Source organism: Bipolaris oryzae, assembly GCF_000523455.1.
Source record: "Bipolaris oryzae ATCC 44560 unplaced genomic scaffold scaffold_79, whole genome shotgun sequence".
Classification (NCBI taxonomy): Eukaryota; Fungi; Ascomycota; class Dothideomycetes; order Pleosporales; family Pleosporaceae; genus Bipolaris; species Bipolaris oryzae.
Window position 1 is genome coordinate 41,629 of NW_006911355.1, and position 15,754 is coordinate 57,382.

Consider the following 15,754-nt stretch of genomic DNA (forward strand, 5'->3'; position numbering starts at 1 on the left):
GGCTTGTTTTCTCTGAGTATGAGATCAAATCGACCGTCGTTTCCAATGTATCCGATACTGATGGGTATGAACTTCAACGGTTTTCATATGCGATCTAAAATTGTATCAATTTAGTATGTATTTCTCACGTGTAATTTCTTGCTCAATCTCAGAGAGTGAATGGAATACTCTGAAATTCTAACAGCCCTGATGCCCATCGATCTTCCCAAAAAAAAACATCTCGAGCCTTAATTCTTTTCCAAACTTTCGATCAACCTCATGGAGTAACAGAGATAAATAGAATGGGCAAAGTGGAAGAAGCGACCAAACTTACTCTGAATTATCGCACAGCTAACAATGTATCGCGCTCTAGGACATTCCGAATGCAGCAGAAATCACGATTTTCAGAGTATGTGCGAGGTCCAAAAAGAAGCAACTCAACTACCACGCCTTTAGCCAGAAACTTTCCAGCCACTCTCACACGTATCACGTGGCAAAATCTACTGATTGAGAATTTATCGCGCGCGGTTCTAGAGAATTTGCCAAGTCGTTATTCGCTACCTACGATCCTATAACCATATGTCTTCAGCGGAGCCAAGCCCTGATCAGCCTTGCATGAACAAATTGCTTCCGTATTGACACGTATGCCACCGGTCAATATGTTGTGCAAGGCCAATTCAGGCGTTCAAGTTACCTGTTACATAAAGTTGGCAAGATGGCGTGTGTACGCAACGGGTGATTGGATCAGGATCATGCGGCTTGGCGAGGGGAGGTCGCAAGGCTGAGCCGAAGTTGCTGTTGCCTAGTCGTTGCATCATTGCTCTATTCCTCCAAAAAGAACAAAATTATAGCCACTTGGAGCTATTTGTTTTATTTGGATTAGGCACCCCGAGATGACTGAAGATGTGACTAAAATTCTTACTGCGGGAATCGCTGCACTTGACCTAAAACAGTCGACTGAGGAGGCGTGCGTTGTCAAGAATAGCATAAACAAGTCGTTGAGCGGTAGTAGTAGTGTTTCGCAGAGACCAATTGCGAAGTTTACTCGGCGTATTAAAATTCAGCACGTAGATCAGTCACGTGGCAGTTCAGTAGAGAAGACGCAGTCTTTGGGTGCAAAGGACAAAGAAACGGCTGTTGGAGACATTTCTCAGCTGCGCAAAGACTCACATTCCGAGCTTGTCAACAATAATACGACCAATAGTCCACCGGTGGTGGACTCAACGCAATCTAAACTAGAAATTTTTTCACTTGAAAATGAGAGATTAAGGGAAGAATTAGAAAAATACAAGGCAAAATGGAACGAAGAGGTCTCACGACGAATCGAAGCAGAAAGCGACCTCAAGGAAAAAGAAGATGAACTATCCACATGCCGCGAAGAACTAGACTCCCTAAAACACCAAACCCAACACTTACGAAATCGCACCACCATCGAGCAAATCTCCCTCTCAGGAACCAACTTCCCCACCCTCACCGACATATCCTTTTCAAAAGCCTACCGCCAAACCGACTACTCCACTCACGTAACCCTCAACGTCACACTCTCCAAAACATACGCCTTCCCCGCAAAAGCCTGGGACAAAACCGGCCAACCCTACGAAAGCCCCGACGACGGCGCCATAGCCGCCGTCCGCCTCTTCGGTCAGCTCTACGCCTCAAAATGCGGACCCAACCCCGACTCTTGCACCGACTTCATCGATGGCGACATCTGGACGCAACAAGCCGTGCTACTTTCTAAGATGTTGGGGCTGGAGCTGGAGCGCCGGTGGGCGATGCATGCAGAGATGCAATTGATTGCTTTTTGGTTGACGCGGTACTTGGGGTCTGCGGGGTTTGAGATGGGGGATTTTGATGAGCCGGGGGCGTATAAGGTGTGTCCGGGGGTCGAAGGCGGGGTGGTGAGGATTTTTGTTAGTCAGAGGGTTTGTAAGTCGTGCTTGGAGGTTGTGGAGAGGGTGAATTGGGTGGTGGGGAAGTATGGGGTGGAGTTTGAGGTGGTGGATAGACGGGTGGGGTAGGGGATTTATTGGGTGGTTGAGGGTGTTGAGGACAAGATACGATCGGGTGGTGGTTTCTGCTTTGACGGAGATAATATTGAGTTCAGCCGATTTCGAACGTCTCCAAAGATGCTCTTTGTATTTTCGAATATATATCAATTCCTTTATCCCCATCTTCTTCCACGCATTATCGATTGTGAGCGATGCAGATTCGTGATGCATCATGCAGCGCATTGCATGCAGAAGATCACAATAATTTATCTTCAACGGTCCCGGTTTCAGGAACATGCAAGCGGTATCTCCAGAATTTGCGCTCGGACAAAAAGTTGCAGCATACAGGGTGTAGTAACATCTGGCCAATCAATACTCGTCATGATGTAGTTCGGCCGAGTCTCCCCCTCCCCGTAGTGTGATTGTCAGCTACAACATGTCAGACGGAGAGGTTGAACCAATCCTACGCAAGACAAAACTTAGTTGCCTAATGAATCCAGATATAAAGGACAGAAATGACCAGACAGGTCAAGATGGAAGTCACAAAGACCTATCCATCGTTTTTCGAAGCCGATCTATCGAATCAGAGTCAGCGGAGCCCACAGTAGAAACTACTTACCGGATACGGCGATCACCGAGACCCGAGGATATCAAAAGAGTTGAAATCTCAAAAGATCATCATACCCCTCTCTTGCACAAACACCATCGAATTTATACCAAATTCCAAAATGTCCTCCCCAAAGCTCGTCGTGCACCATCTCCAGGTCGGCCAAGGCGAGCGCATTCCATGGCTTCTCGAAGAGCTCAACATTCCCTATGAACTGAAGCTCTACCAACGCTCGCCGCTACTCTCTCCGCCTGAGCTCAAAGCCGTGTATCCCCTCGGCTCTTCTCCTGTACTCGAGGATCTCACGGACCCCTCCAATCCCGTCAAGATTGCCGAATCGGGTGCCATCAGCGAATACATCATCCAAAAGTACGCCAATGGCCGGTTGGCACTGGGGCCGCAGCATAAGAACTTTGCAGATTACTTGTACTGGTTCCATTTTGCGAATGGAACTTTACATCCCATCCTATTTAGGAGGACTTCGGCTCGGGCAATGGTCGGCGAGCAGGATCCCAGGTACATAGGTGTCGCTGATCGCGCCGCGAATGCATTGCAACACATCAACAACCGTCTACTGAACAACACCTGGCTCGCGGGCGATGAGTTTACTGCTGCGGATACCATGACCGCGTGGTGCTTTACGACGATGCGCAAGTTTGAACCGGTGGATCTGAGCGAGTATCAGGGTATTCTGGCGTGGCTCAAGCGCGTTGGCGAGCGTGAGGCATATAGACGCGCCATGGCTAAGGCCGACCCGGATCTGAACATTGAAGAGGGCCTCAGTGCCAAAGGGCCGCCACTTATGGAGGCATGGGCCAAAGCTATGGGAATGAAGCCGTGAGTGCGGTGCGCAGCCTCGAAGATGTGCGGCTGATGGCTTTAGAAGACGTCAGAAGCTTTGAGCAGGGAGCAGGGTAGATGTATATATGTTCTCTACTCAGGAATCTCCTAAGATATACCAATGCTTAATTATATTATCATGGTTTGCGCAGTATTGGTGGTGCACGTGAGCTTGGAAGATGACATCAAGCTAAGGGCTGTCGGAATCCGCCGGTAACGTAGGATCTTCCCGGGTCCACTTCGAAGCGAGCATTTAGGTACAACACGCCATGTCTTCGACCTCATCACGACCGCCTGATCCATCACACCACTCATCCTGATGCAGGTACGCGTCGCATTGTGATCTAGATGGCCTCATTGTTGCCAGAGTTAGCCAATGCAGCATGAGCGTGACCTGAGGCGATCGGACACGCCATGGCGAGCGGGGTTTCTACCAAACGGGTAGTGGTACTATGAGATCACATAAAGCTTGATGACCCCTCACGAGAGCACCTCCGCATCTCGTAGTTTCCAGCAGTATACATAGCCCGAAGTCCCCTTCTAATCACTCAATCCATATCTCTGAACTCTCCAACTACTCCTACAACTCCCACATCTCCCCATACAGCTCCTACAGCTCCTCATTATGGCTGCAGCAAAGTACTCCCGCCGTCCCAGCTACCTGGAAGGCCCATTGTCTCCTTCAATCATTCCCGATCTGGCTATTCTGCCCCAACCCCTCCCTGCCAACACAGTCTCGTGTGGACAGTTGGTCTCCAAGTCATCCAAGCATACACCGAAAACACTAGAAGACCGTGACTACGATGATGTAGGCACGCGATGGTACGCGTTATTTCTCTGTACAACATAGGTAATGTGTACTGACTCCCTGTAGGTACAAAGACGTAATCTTCTTCAACTCGGAGAACGGTCACTTCGTTGAGAGCTTTGGTGGTGCCCACCTAGTACAAAAGCCGCTTGACAAGGGCACCGAGGCCGGCACCATCGAGGCGGAAGAGCAAAGTGTAAGAATGCTGAAAGACGCAGAAGCCGCTCTGAAGAAGGTCTGGCAAGATGAAGAAGCCAAGAAGTGGATCAAGGAGCAAGACGAAGTCGGCTTTGTGGTCGCTCATCGACAGGTTGCCAACGCGAGCTATAGGCGAGCTAGGCTCGTCGATGTTGGCAACAACAACTGGGAAGTCGTACGTGAGGTAGGCGGCGAGGATGCTTCGGGCAAGCGGAGGGACTCGGGTCTACCCATCGATACCAATAGCAAGTGGGACGTTGTAGGCGTTGTCGTCAGGAAGATCATCGTGGATGGTGACGATGTCAAGCTCGGCGAGGAAATGGGTGCTCAGTACTGTAGCTGAGCACACGATACATGGGTGCTTAGCCACCACGCCGTTCAATTGACAGTCCTTTGGCTGCTGTATCGGCGCACTCTACTCTTATTTTCATCATTCTAGCGGGTCAACTACAATAACATGAAAACGTTAATTCACATCCAGAGTTCTTGATCTATGACATAGCTTATGATGGCCGTCAAAAAGCTTCAACGCCGTACATTAACTTTTTTTTCCAAGTCCAAGAATCATTGGAAAATTCATTGTTGTTATGTGAGTATTCGAGGGTGTATGGTGATTGGTGTATCTGTACTTGCATTAATGTAAGACCTAAGCTGCACGCTCTACTTACTACCACATCCAAATCCGTCAGCCAGCTCCCTAACATACCGCTACAAATCTGCTAAGAAAGCATAATATTTTGCAAACACATACGATATGCATTGCATATATTACCAATACAATGTTTAGAAAGAAGGAGTATAAGATCTCCACGCGTTAGTCCCTCACACCGCACAAACGCGGAAAGTACCTTTGTTCACCCCTGCGCCTCGCCATGCAGCAACTTCTTTAACGACCACAACACACAAATACTTGAAACATTAATGAAAGAAACAACCATTACTCTTTCGATTATTCACTCACTCGGGTTACATGGGTCACATGGGGAACATGCGGAAAGCATCGGCAAGCACCACCTTCACTTTCACCGTAACTGCCTTAAACGGCAATAACACATGTTGACACTCAACTATATAACTCCGCCCCTTCCCCACCTTCTCCCATTTCTCCACCGCAAGAACAGTACCTTCAAATCTACCCAAACACCCACATCCACTCTTTCAACCTTCAAAATGCACTTCCTAACCTTCCTTCTCGTCACCCTCCTCGCTGCCATGGCCATGGCCTCTCCCGCCCCTATACCCATGCCCGAGCGTTTCGAACCGCCCTGGCCAGCCACCGGCCCACTTTCAGGCTCGCTTCCGAAGAACATGGCGAAGATCTGGGTCTTTGACGATATGAAGTGCGATGATAACGGTGGGCGCACCTACATGGTGAATGTTATGCCGGGTCAAGATCGCTGCTTGGCGTTTACGAATGTCGGGTCGATTTTCTCATGGTTCAAGTCAGATATCGGGTGAGTTTTTTTTCCTTCTGTTCGTTTTTTTTGAAAGGGGGGGGGCGGGACTAACAGTGATAACATAGCAAATGCGAAGTCAGTGTTCACAGCGGAAGCAACTGCAAGGGCTGGAAGTGGTCGACGCGCAACAAGGCGTGTAGCTCTGGGCATTTCGCTTCGGTTCGAGTCAATTGTCCCAAGGCGTGAGGTACATTGGCGATCCTAGAGCCAACAAACGTACATACGTGGGAGAGGCCTCAGACTGGAGAAAGTTCATCGAGGAGGATTTGGTGTTTCCTTCTTACTTATACATGATTTGATAACACAGCCTGTATCAAAACTCCATCCCCTCAATTAGACATGCCAAAAATAATACCCTTTTCTCTCTCTCTCTCTCTCTCTCTCTCTTTCTCTCTCTTTCTCATCCTCAACAACACCAATCTCAATCCCTCCCCCCAAAATAAATAAAAACCCCCATACCACAAAACCCCCCACCCATGCCACCTTGCGACTCCCCACCACCACAACTTCCCATTCCCTCCCTTTCAAGTATTCCACCCAGCATACTTGTAGCACTTCCAACACTGCTGATACTCCTCTTTATACGGCAGTGCCAAATACCTCGCTTTAGCACAATCATAGCATACGCTATTGTGAATACGCTCCATGCACGAAGCGCACGACATCTTCATGTGCATGACATCTGTGCGGCCGGCGCGGTAGCAAAAGTCGATGCAGCGCTGCTGCTCGGCGACGGGACGGGTGTGGTAATATTGTTTATCTTTGAAGAAGAAGGTGAGGGTGATGAAGAGGGTGACGAAGAAGAATTTGAGGAGGAACATGGTTGAGAAGCGTGTTAAGACTTTTTTTGGGAGGGGGAGGGGAGTTAGTTTGAGTTATATGTGTGGAAGGGGAGGGAGAAGGTACAGTGACTCGGGTGGACGGAGTGTGTGCGTGCCTTGGCGAGTTGGGTTTGGGGAGGGGGAAGAAAGCCTCTTTTTTTGATATCAACAGCTTTCAATCCTGGGTGGGGGATGAAAGAGTGATTTTCTGGCGCTTGAGTTTGGAGAAACTGGAGAGAGGAACAAGGGGAGGCGAACGGGAAGTCTTATAATACATCACGAAGCAGGGACTGGTAGACTTTTGAATGCGATTTGTTGACTGTAGCTGGAAATGTGACGCAGGAAAGAGGGGAGATGTGAACTCAAGGATGTCATGATATATTAGATGGGGGGAGTTGAATGTGGCGCCAGAGAATCAATCCTGTACGAGGCATGATGACACTAGAGAGAGATACTTGCGGCTGCAGATTTTGGACTGTGAGCCCTGAAATTACCGCTAGAGGAAATCCAGAGTTCCCGCTTCTCGACTAGACTGAGTTGAGCTGAGGTTGGACAGGGTTCATCTTGGGTAAAGTCCCACTCCGGCCCATGGGAAGCACATCAATGACTTAGGTACCAGGGCTCAAAAGGTAATTGGCGCATCATTTGACGTCTTCGAGCTCATTTCCGATCATCACTACACCTCTCATTCGCCTGATCAAGGGGAAGTCCACATCAATAGCAAACCTCGATCCAAATAATACATCCTCTCAACCTGCTTCGGTTGGAGGCAACCCTTCTTCCATCTGCGAAAACTCTCGACTCATTCGCTGGGGTCTGGTTGTTGTGGAAACTCTGGTACTGCCATGTGCGCTATCATAACGCCTAACACCAGATATAAACAAGTATGAAAGAAAGGGAGAGCTGAGAAGACGCTGGTAGACTTCTATGAGAGCGTGATGTCGCTAGCAGTCCCATCTCCATTTTGCTCCATCTTCACGTCTTCACCATCTCCACCTGCCAGGACTTTGGTCTGTGGACGGTATCCCTCTGGTGGGCCTACACCAGGTGTGCACGCTGCGACATTGCCCTGTTCGTCGACAAACTCGAAGTTGTACCGGGAGAGTAGGTGTGGAATAGCTGAGAGTTGGGGTCCGTATCGAGCAGTGTTATCGTACAATTCGAACAGGGGAACGGCGAGGAGCTTCATGTTCTTTGGAACGCTGAGGACCTCTGCACATAATTAGCAATCCAATCACTCGAACAAAGGTAGGAACAAGCATACTGCTGCGGGGAAGCTGGATGAAGTAGAGCTTCTTGCACTCCTTGGGCCTGGTAACGTGGGCGGGGATGAAGGGGTACATGAAGGTCTCAAAGTTGGGCCGCCACCACTGCGCCAATGTGTCTCCAACCACCCATTCGTCGTTGACGCCCTCTCCTGTGAACTGTGTGCCGACGGGCGCAAGGCGCTCATTTAGCCTCGCCTTGAAACCCTCAATCTCGTCATCTTCAGCGCGGAGGTAATCACCAGGGCTGTCGCATTCATTAGCATTTGCAGTATGTGAATCATATCGCAGCAAATACTTACAGCTTAAAGAAAGCGTTCGCAATCTGCAGCATGAGGATGTGGGGATGGTTGTGCTCGTGGCAGACCAATATGCCTTCGCACGTTCGTCGCATACCGTGTTCCGAGTAGTGCTCTTCGAGGCGCTTCAGCCGCGCAAGGACAGAGGGGTCCTCTTCTGGCTGGCCATCTTTTGTTCCAAAAGTATAATTGCTCAAAGGATACAGACGGATCGTCTTTGGCTGGTTTCCATTAAAGTCCTTAGGAATGACGGGGCTGTCTGTATTAGATGAATGTAAATATGATATGGCGAGGGAAATACTCACGGATATGAGCTTTGAGAAGCTTCCTTTACTATTGTCGACATTGTTGCTGTGGTGGTGGAGGAGGAGTGTTGTTGCGATTGATGCAAGTCGCAGCTACTTCGCGACAGTCGAGCCGTCGCGGTGAGCTTGCAGGGATTCGGGCGTCTCGCTAGCACGTGACAGCGCCCCGGCCCTTCCCTTCCCCAGTCACTTTCAACTGCATCTCTCAAGTCTCCAAACTTGCACAACTCTCTCGCCGGGAAAAACAGCCGAACATCCTGATAGCTGTGTTTCGTTTCGATAGTCGAGGCATGTCGTACTCTGCGTTAATCACTGGAGGTAAAGCGAGCCTTGACAAGTCTCACGCTGCTGGCTGACCCTAAGACAAAGCCAGTGGTCTGCTCGGACGTCAAGTGCAGCGAGAATTCCTCCTCGATGGCTGGGAGTCGATTGGCACTGGTTTGAACCGCGTAACCGCACCCAATGTTATCAAACTGGACATTCAAGACCATGGAGAGATCGAAAAGGCATTAGACAACATCAAACCTCGTGCTGTAGTCCATTGTGCTGCAAATCGCTTCCCAGACTCATGCACTGCGAACCCGGAAGCAGCAAGAGCGCTCAATGTGGAGGCCAGCCGCGCCTTGGCTCAAGCCACCATAGCTCGGGACATTTTGCTCATCTACATGTCCACAGATTATGTCTTTCCGGGGCGTCCAGGTGAGGCTCCTTACAAGGTCGACGCCACCCCAAGCCCGCCAAATGTGTAAGTCAATTCGGGTGCAGCCTCAATGGTGTTGTCGAGATTAGGCTGACGGCCATTGCTAGTTATGGCCAGACCAAGCTAGAAGGCGAACAAGCTGTTCTTGATGTTGCAAAACTCGTCGGTGCAAAGAACAAAGTCGTTGTCCTTCGAGTCCCTGTCCTTTACGGAGCCTGTGATGAGCCCAAGGAAAGCGCAGTCAACGTACTCATGTCGCAGCTTTGGAACGCTCAGCAAATAGGCGAAGGTGAACCCAAGATCCAAGTCGATGACTACGCACTCCGATATCCTACCAACACTCAGGATGTCGGCAGAGTATGTCGTGATATAGCAAAGCTATATCTGAATCCCACCAATACGTAAGTAGTAGGAACTTCACATACAATCACTTAGTCATCATTGCTGACAACTTTGCCAGAACCCGTGAACTCCCCAGAATCCTTCACTTCAGCTCAGAAGACCAAATGACCAAATGGCAAATCTGCGAGACTTTTGCCGACATCATGGGATTGCCACTCGACAACATGGTGCCCTTCAAGCCTGAGGAAGAACCGAAAGACGGTACCATTCGGCCCTACGACTGCCATCTAGATACTAGCGTCCTCCAAGATCTGGGCATCGATGTCTCGACTGTGAACTTTACGACGTGGTGGTAAGGGTGTATAAAAGCCTTGTACCCGAAACCGCTAACCATATTGCAGGAGACGCGAAGTCGGGGCGTTCCGCTAACACAGCAAGCTTCGTCTCAGTTACAACGACTGCACCTTTCATCCACATCTCGATAAATTGTTCATCAAATTCATTGCAAATTGCCGTGTACATAATTCCTGTGTATCGCAAGGCTGTCTGCCTCACATGCCAAGACCACGCACACAACACCGGGGATCATCACACCTGTTGCCAGCAAAGCCACCCGCACCTGCATAGTTACTCTAAAAAGGAAAGCATGTATCCACTTGCCGCTGTGTTACGGCAATCGTATTGGACAGTAGTCAGATAACGTTAATCGCTGTGTTCCTGATGGCATCGCTCTAGGCTACATGAGGAACGTCGTCGCTAAACCATTGGTCTACATGTTTTACTGCGCCGCAGCAGGCGCCTCGAGATTTGGGGGCGCTTATGCTGCGATGAACTGCGAATAAGTACCTATCGTGTCAACATGTAGAGAGTATCAATTCAACTCCTAGTGTCTTTCTGTCTAATTTTTCTGTTGTGTTTTCTCCCTTTTCATTGGCCCTTGTTGCTTTTTTGCCTCTCGTTTTTTCCCTTCACAATGGATGGTACTAGTGATACATCCGTGGCGCAGCTAAGCGTCGCTGATGCTACTACGCGACCAAAGAAATCATGTGCTTTGGTATCAATCTTTTCGAGAAGCAGTTCGGAAGACCCGGGTACGTCCCATCTAACATCTATACTGCATCACGAGCAGATATTAACAAGAAAAAAACACAGCGCTCAAACGATGGAAACCAACCGCACTCCGCGCCCCAGTACTCATCCTCACCATACTAATATGCTGGTCGTTAATCGCCGTAGTACAAATACTACTGACCCGGAGTCAACAAAACCAAGGCATAATCTTCGCACCGAGAATCAGCGATTTGCCACTAAGCCGGACATTCCTATACTTGTACTTTCCGACCATTGTCGCTGTGATATTCAGCATGTACTGGGCGTGGATCGACCTGGAGACCAAACGCATGGAGCCGTATTATCAGCTCAGCAAGGAAAACGGGGCGCTGGGCAAGGACTCGATCCTGCTCAAGTACCCCTTCGACTTTCTCCCTCTGGTCCCGATTAAAGCGGCTAGAGATAAGCATTGGCCAGTGTTCTGGGCTTCGTTTGCGGTCGTTCTGGTAACCTGGGGGCTTGTACCTACGCAAGCTGGTATATTTTCCACGCGCTCGATTACCCGCAACGACACGATGCCGTTTGACCGCTCAACGGCGTTTGTGCCTGCTAGCGATCAGGCGTCGACGCTGACAATGCGCTTTGCTCAGTCGGCATATGGCATTGCGGTGTTGAATGAGACGCTGACACAGTATATGGGCCGGAACTATACGCTTGCTCCGTTCCGACCGACACCTGCTTCGAAAACGGATAATAAAACTGTGCCGTATGGGAATTGGACGGCGCCGACGACAATGTATAGCTTGGATCTGTACTGTGAGCCTGCCGTTATGAGCACCAAACCGCTTCGTACTGGTGTCATTGCGAACAGTTCTAATGGATGTTCCTTCAACCTGGGCCTGACTGGAAACCTTACCGAGGGCTTGAACAAGGCATATGGAGACGACACCGTGTTGCGCAACAAAGAGTTTACGGCCATGTTCGTGGGTTATTGGAATCCTTTTGGCTTTGCCGACTACTCTCTGGATCAATACTGTCCGGAGACAAGCAACAGCACTTTCTATGCGGCTATACAGCGCAACAAAGCCAAGAGTACGGATCCAGTCCAGAATGTAACGGCGATTTACTGTTGGCCGACTTACTACCAACAAGATGCAATCGCAACTGTCGATGCCGTCACGTTGATACCATCCAAGGTCGACCCTGTCGGCGAGAAGAAGCCCCTGCAGGATGGTATCTTCAACACCACCCTCTTGGAACAGCTAATGAACAGCATCTCGAATGCGCATGAAGTAAGAGGTGACCTCCTGCCCACCAAAGCCATGCCTGAATACTTTGATCCTATCGCGCGAACAAACCTAAGTTTGAGCACTGGCCCCAATGGTGCTGGGTTGGTACAGCCAATGGTGGGCTTGGCACTCAGCCTCAGTAATCGCCCTTTAGAAGAATACCTAGACTGGAAAGTTTTGGCCAAGTCTTACGCAGATGGCTATAGACTCATGTTTTCTCGTGCGATGAGAGAAGTATTGAACCAGGATTTTCGCTCCGTCGAAACCGTCACCGGACGAGTGGTAGACAACACAGAAGCTGTTGTGCTCGAACCCGTATTTGTATACATTGTGGAGGGGTTTCTTGGTGTAGTTTCACTGGCGACGATAGCGCTGCTATATCTTTCAGTCACCCGGAGGAAGCCACTTCGTTCGAATCCTAGTACTATCGCTGCAATCATGTCCATGGTTGCTGATAACGAGCCGCTACTGGCCGACATAGAAGGACTGGATTGTTGTAAGTCAGAAGAGATCGAAAAGCATCTGGGCCAAAAGCGATACAAGCTTGTTGATGATGGGACTTCTACCGGGTAAGTGTCGAGCAGGACCAGGAAATGGGGAATTTGCTGAAATTGTAGACAGTATCGTCGAGCTTGGCCGTTCACCCGAAGTTCTCGATAGCAGCAATCAATGGCCGCTTCCAACACAGCAACGTAATACAGTGACTCGCATCGCGAAGCCTGTCAGGCCTACTGAATTCAGTTCCTGGGTAGCCGGTCCGCTTGTCACCACTTTCTTAGGGTTAGCCATTTTCCTCGCTATAATATTCGCCAAAGCTCGATTGCAGGGTAGGATCTATTGTCGCTCAACCGGAAGTATTTGAAAGTGCTGACTGAGGCAGGCTTGCCCCTCCCTTCACCCAACACGATTGTGCAGAATTTGTTGGAAAACTATTTACCTACAGCCATAGCCACGCTCATCGAACCAATTTGGCTTTTGTTTAACCGTTTGCTCTGCATGCTACAACCGATCGAAGAACTTCAAGGCTGCAACGCGCGTGCGAAAAGGTCGATCGATCTTGACTACAGCTCTCTTCCACCACAGCTAGTCGTTTTCAAGGCTTTCAAATCAAAACACTTCGTCCTCGCCGCAGTGTGCACAATGGCGTTGCTAGCCAACCTGCTAGCTGTCAGTCTTGCTGGCCTCTTCAACCAACGCACTATCGACATGCAACACGCCATTTCTACCAGTCGCCCGCTTGATTTCAAATTTGTACCAATCAATGGCTCGATTGGTCCTCTAGATGGTCGAAATTTTGGCGATGTGCAAGCATCTGGTGCTTATCAGGGTGGTAACGGGGAAGATCAGTTCTATGTTGCCGACTCGCACGTCAGAGAAGGAACAGCGTTACCTCCGTGGATTGATGATACCATGTTCTATTTGCCATTCATACCAGAAGGTGTACAGTCAGCAAAAGAACAAGTTGAAGCAAGAACTAGAGCTATTGGCGCAAAGCTCGAATGCCAGAATCTTGACTTTGATGAACAGTTCCAAGCTGGCCTGATCAGCAAATCACCCACGATCGAGGGTGTTGCGCCATCGATAAATATCACAGTCACTTCGCCTGCCGGAAAAGCTGTCCAGTGTACCAAGATGGGCGCATACATGCGCCAGGGCCCAATATCGTCCGAGGCAGGCAGCTGCGTTACTGGGCCAAGTGCAGCCGAGCTGGTGGTCATTTTAGGCCCATCCGAAAATGCGTCTCAGGCCGATACAGCAGTATGCATGGGGTCAGTTGTCATGGGATGGCTTCGAGACAGCGATGGCTCCTGTGGAGAGGTAAAACCAATGGCGCTGAACAAGCAAAATGCAGCCTTTGTGCATTGTCGACCAAAACTAATGACAGGATTTGCAACTGTTCGAGTCGATTCAAGTGGTCGACTGCAGAAGAAGGCACAAAACCTGACGATAGATGACCGTATTCCGATGGAAACCTTCAGCAATGACCCCGTCAATGTCATTGGCCAGTCGAACAGATACATTTTCAAAACCATCAATGCCGGATGGCACAATGACAGCTTCGCCGACGGCTTCATCAATTACTTCATCAGCCATTCAGCCAATAGTAGCCGGTTGGTCGATCCCAAGCAAGGTCCACCCACGTTTGAGGACATAGAAGGTCCCTTGAACAAAGCGTATTCCCTTCTATTTGCAATCTGGATGGGGACCAATAAAGACAAATTGTTGATACCCAGCCCTACTCAGAACGCACTGGCACCAGAAGGCTGGCGCATAGCGCCGGAGACACGCCTCTTCGTCTCGATGCCAATGTTTATCATTTCCGAGGCCATTTTATGTACCTACGTTATTGTTGCAGTCATGGTGTACATGCGTCGCCCTGGCCGATATCTTGCACGGTTGCCCACATCGATCGCTTCTTTGATTGCACTATTCGCCGCTAGTGCAGCTGTTCAAGACATGCGAGGGACATCGTACTTGGATAAAAGGGGCCGAGCTCGACATCTCGAAGAAGTAGACGCAAGGTACGGATATGGGAGTTTCATTGGTGGTGGTGACGGGAGAGTTCATATCGGCATTGAGAAAACACCGTTTGTGAGAGTCAGGTCCAAAGCCACTTGGTTCGACAAAAAGGTTGCTTCCTGGCGGAGGGGCTCAAGCAGTTGATACTTAGTTCAGAGGCCTGAGTTGATTATAAAGATAAGACAGATTCCATCTTGTTTGTATTTCCCTTCCTGTATCCAACGTCTTCTGTGTTCTTGAAACACTACTATGCTGACGCAGCCATGCTTTTGTGTGTGGTATTTCTACACCTAGAGTATCAGTCCCGAGCGCCTGGGGAAACTGGGGCTAAACGGAAAACTCTTTCCGCATCAATGGAAATTACTCGGGGCTGTCGAGTAGAACCATTGATTAGTCGCTGTCCTTGTCCAAAGGGGCCGAGGAGGAACATGCACACTGATATCCACAAGTCGCACACGGGACATATGGTAATGTGCCAGATTTTCAAACAGGTTGTAGCTAAGCATGCCGTTTGACATGGGGTAAAGCCTAAGAGCGGATGTTTGCACTCATTGAGACAACGAGCGGCAATGCCAATTTCCTTGGAAGATCGCATCCCGGGGCGACTTAGGAAGCTCAACGGCAGCGGAAGTGCAACATTGCCGAATAGCCAAGGAGAAGCAAAGTGGCGCTTTGAAAAGTCTGAATCCAAAGTGAACTTGCAGTATTTGCAGAGTAGTGAAGATGGCTGCCATTTGCCGAAGTTTGGCCACCGGAGTCCTCGGCCACTTCAGGTTGTATCCCTGAGGTCATTCTGAAGAGCTTCTGGAATCCCGTCAAACTTACCGAAGGAGGTAGTGGAATGCTTAGCTGTTGTGCTTGAAAGCTTTTGTCTACTCCTGCATGCTGTAGCTCATGACTAGCAATGCGGCTGCTTGTCGTTCGGTAGCTATGACTCAACACACGTCTGGTGAAGGGATGGAAGGGCGACTAATAGCGTGGGAAAGTTCTGATGAATAGTACGGTGGCCATGGCTCTAGTTGGTGCTCTAAGCTTTGTCGGCATCGTCATCATCGTCGTCGTAGTCTTTCGTCGTGTCGGCTATGGGTCGATTGGCCAGTGGGCGATGTTCGCGGAGCATCCGAAACCAAGCTCCATGGGCCACGTCTAGTCCCCACTGATCAGCTTTGAGAGACAGGAGAGGCGGGTAATGTGTAATTGTTTGCTAGTCATTCCCGCGCGAGTTCCTTGGGTGCGAGCGATATAGTGAAACGAGCTGTAGTTGATGAGTGCCCAATCATGGGCGG

General features: G+C 49.6%; 8 protein-coding genes across 8 annotated transcripts; 6 read left to right on the top strand and 2 right to left on the bottom strand.

The window, feature by feature from the left end:
- Positions 1–872: 872 nt before the first annotated feature.
- COCMIDRAFT_97320 (uncharacterized protein) lies at positions 873–1,997 on the top strand (the record flags this gene model as incomplete). The annotated part of the gene is made up of 1 exon (XM_007690499.1): positions 873–1,997. One exon carries the CDS (start codon positions 873–875, stop codon positions 1,995–1,997), a length of 1,125 nt encoding a protein of 374 aa, XP_007688689.1.
- Positions 1,998–2,695: 698 nt separating this feature from the next.
- On the top strand, positions 2,696–3,476 carry COCMIDRAFT_37403 (uncharacterized protein; the record flags this gene model as incomplete). The annotated part of the gene is made up of 2 exons (XM_007690488.1): positions 2,696–3,411; positions 3,458–3,476. The coding sequence occupies 2 exons, from the start codon at positions 2,696–2,698 to the stop codon at positions 3,474–3,476; spliced, it is 735 nt and encodes a 244-aa protein (XP_007688678.1).
- Positions 3,477–4,039: 563 nt separating this feature from the next.
- On the top strand, positions 4,040–4,763 carry COCMIDRAFT_5923 (uncharacterized protein; the record flags this gene model as incomplete). Its single annotated transcript, XM_007690473.1, has 2 exons — positions 4,040–4,236; positions 4,289–4,763. 2 exons carry the CDS (start codon positions 4,040–4,042, stop codon positions 4,761–4,763), a joined length of 672 nt encoding a protein of 223 aa, XP_007688663.1.
- An 827-nt stretch (positions 4,764–5,590) lies between these two features.
- COCMIDRAFT_97225 (uncharacterized protein) lies at positions 5,591–6,063 on the top strand (the record flags this gene model as incomplete). The annotated part of the gene is made up of 2 exons (XM_007690500.1): positions 5,591–5,874; positions 5,943–6,063. 2 exons carry the CDS (start codon positions 5,591–5,593, stop codon positions 6,061–6,063), a joined length of 405 nt encoding a protein of 134 aa, XP_007688690.1.
- A 338-nt stretch (positions 6,064–6,401) lies between these two features.
- COCMIDRAFT_37406 (uncharacterized protein) lies at positions 6,402–6,698 on the bottom strand (the record flags this gene model as incomplete). Its single annotated transcript, XM_007690489.1, has 1 exon — positions 6,402–6,698. The coding sequence occupies one exon, from the start codon at positions 6,696–6,698 to the stop codon at positions 6,402–6,404; it is 297 nt and encodes a 98-aa protein (XP_007688679.1).
- Positions 6,699–7,623: 925 nt separating this feature from the next.
- On the bottom strand, positions 7,624–8,608 carry COCMIDRAFT_5925 (uncharacterized protein; the record flags this gene model as incomplete). Its single annotated transcript, XM_007690474.1, has 4 exons — positions 7,624–7,910; positions 7,963–8,210; positions 8,266–8,517; positions 8,568–8,608. 4 exons carry the CDS (start codon positions 8,606–8,608, stop codon positions 7,624–7,626), a joined length of 828 nt encoding a protein of 275 aa, XP_007688664.1.
- Positions 8,609–8,857: 249 nt separating this feature from the next.
- Positions 8,858–10,038, top strand: COCMIDRAFT_37408 (uncharacterized protein; the record flags this gene model as incomplete). The annotated part of the gene is made up of 5 exons (XM_007690490.1): positions 8,858–8,885; positions 8,937–9,312; positions 9,375–9,668; positions 9,728–9,961; positions 10,011–10,038. The coding sequence occupies 5 exons, from the start codon at positions 8,858–8,860 to the stop codon at positions 10,036–10,038; spliced, it is 960 nt and encodes a 319-aa protein (XP_007688680.1).
- A 544-nt stretch (positions 10,039–10,582) lies between these two features.
- On the top strand, positions 10,583–14,612 carry COCMIDRAFT_97244 (uncharacterized protein; the record flags this gene model as incomplete). The annotated part of the gene is made up of 4 exons (XM_007690501.1): positions 10,583–10,700; positions 10,762–12,517; positions 12,570–12,775; positions 12,814–14,612. 4 exons carry the CDS (start codon positions 10,583–10,585, stop codon positions 14,610–14,612), a joined length of 3,879 nt encoding a protein of 1,292 aa, XP_007688691.1.
- Between the last annotated feature and the right edge of the window lie 1,142 nt (positions 14,613–15,754).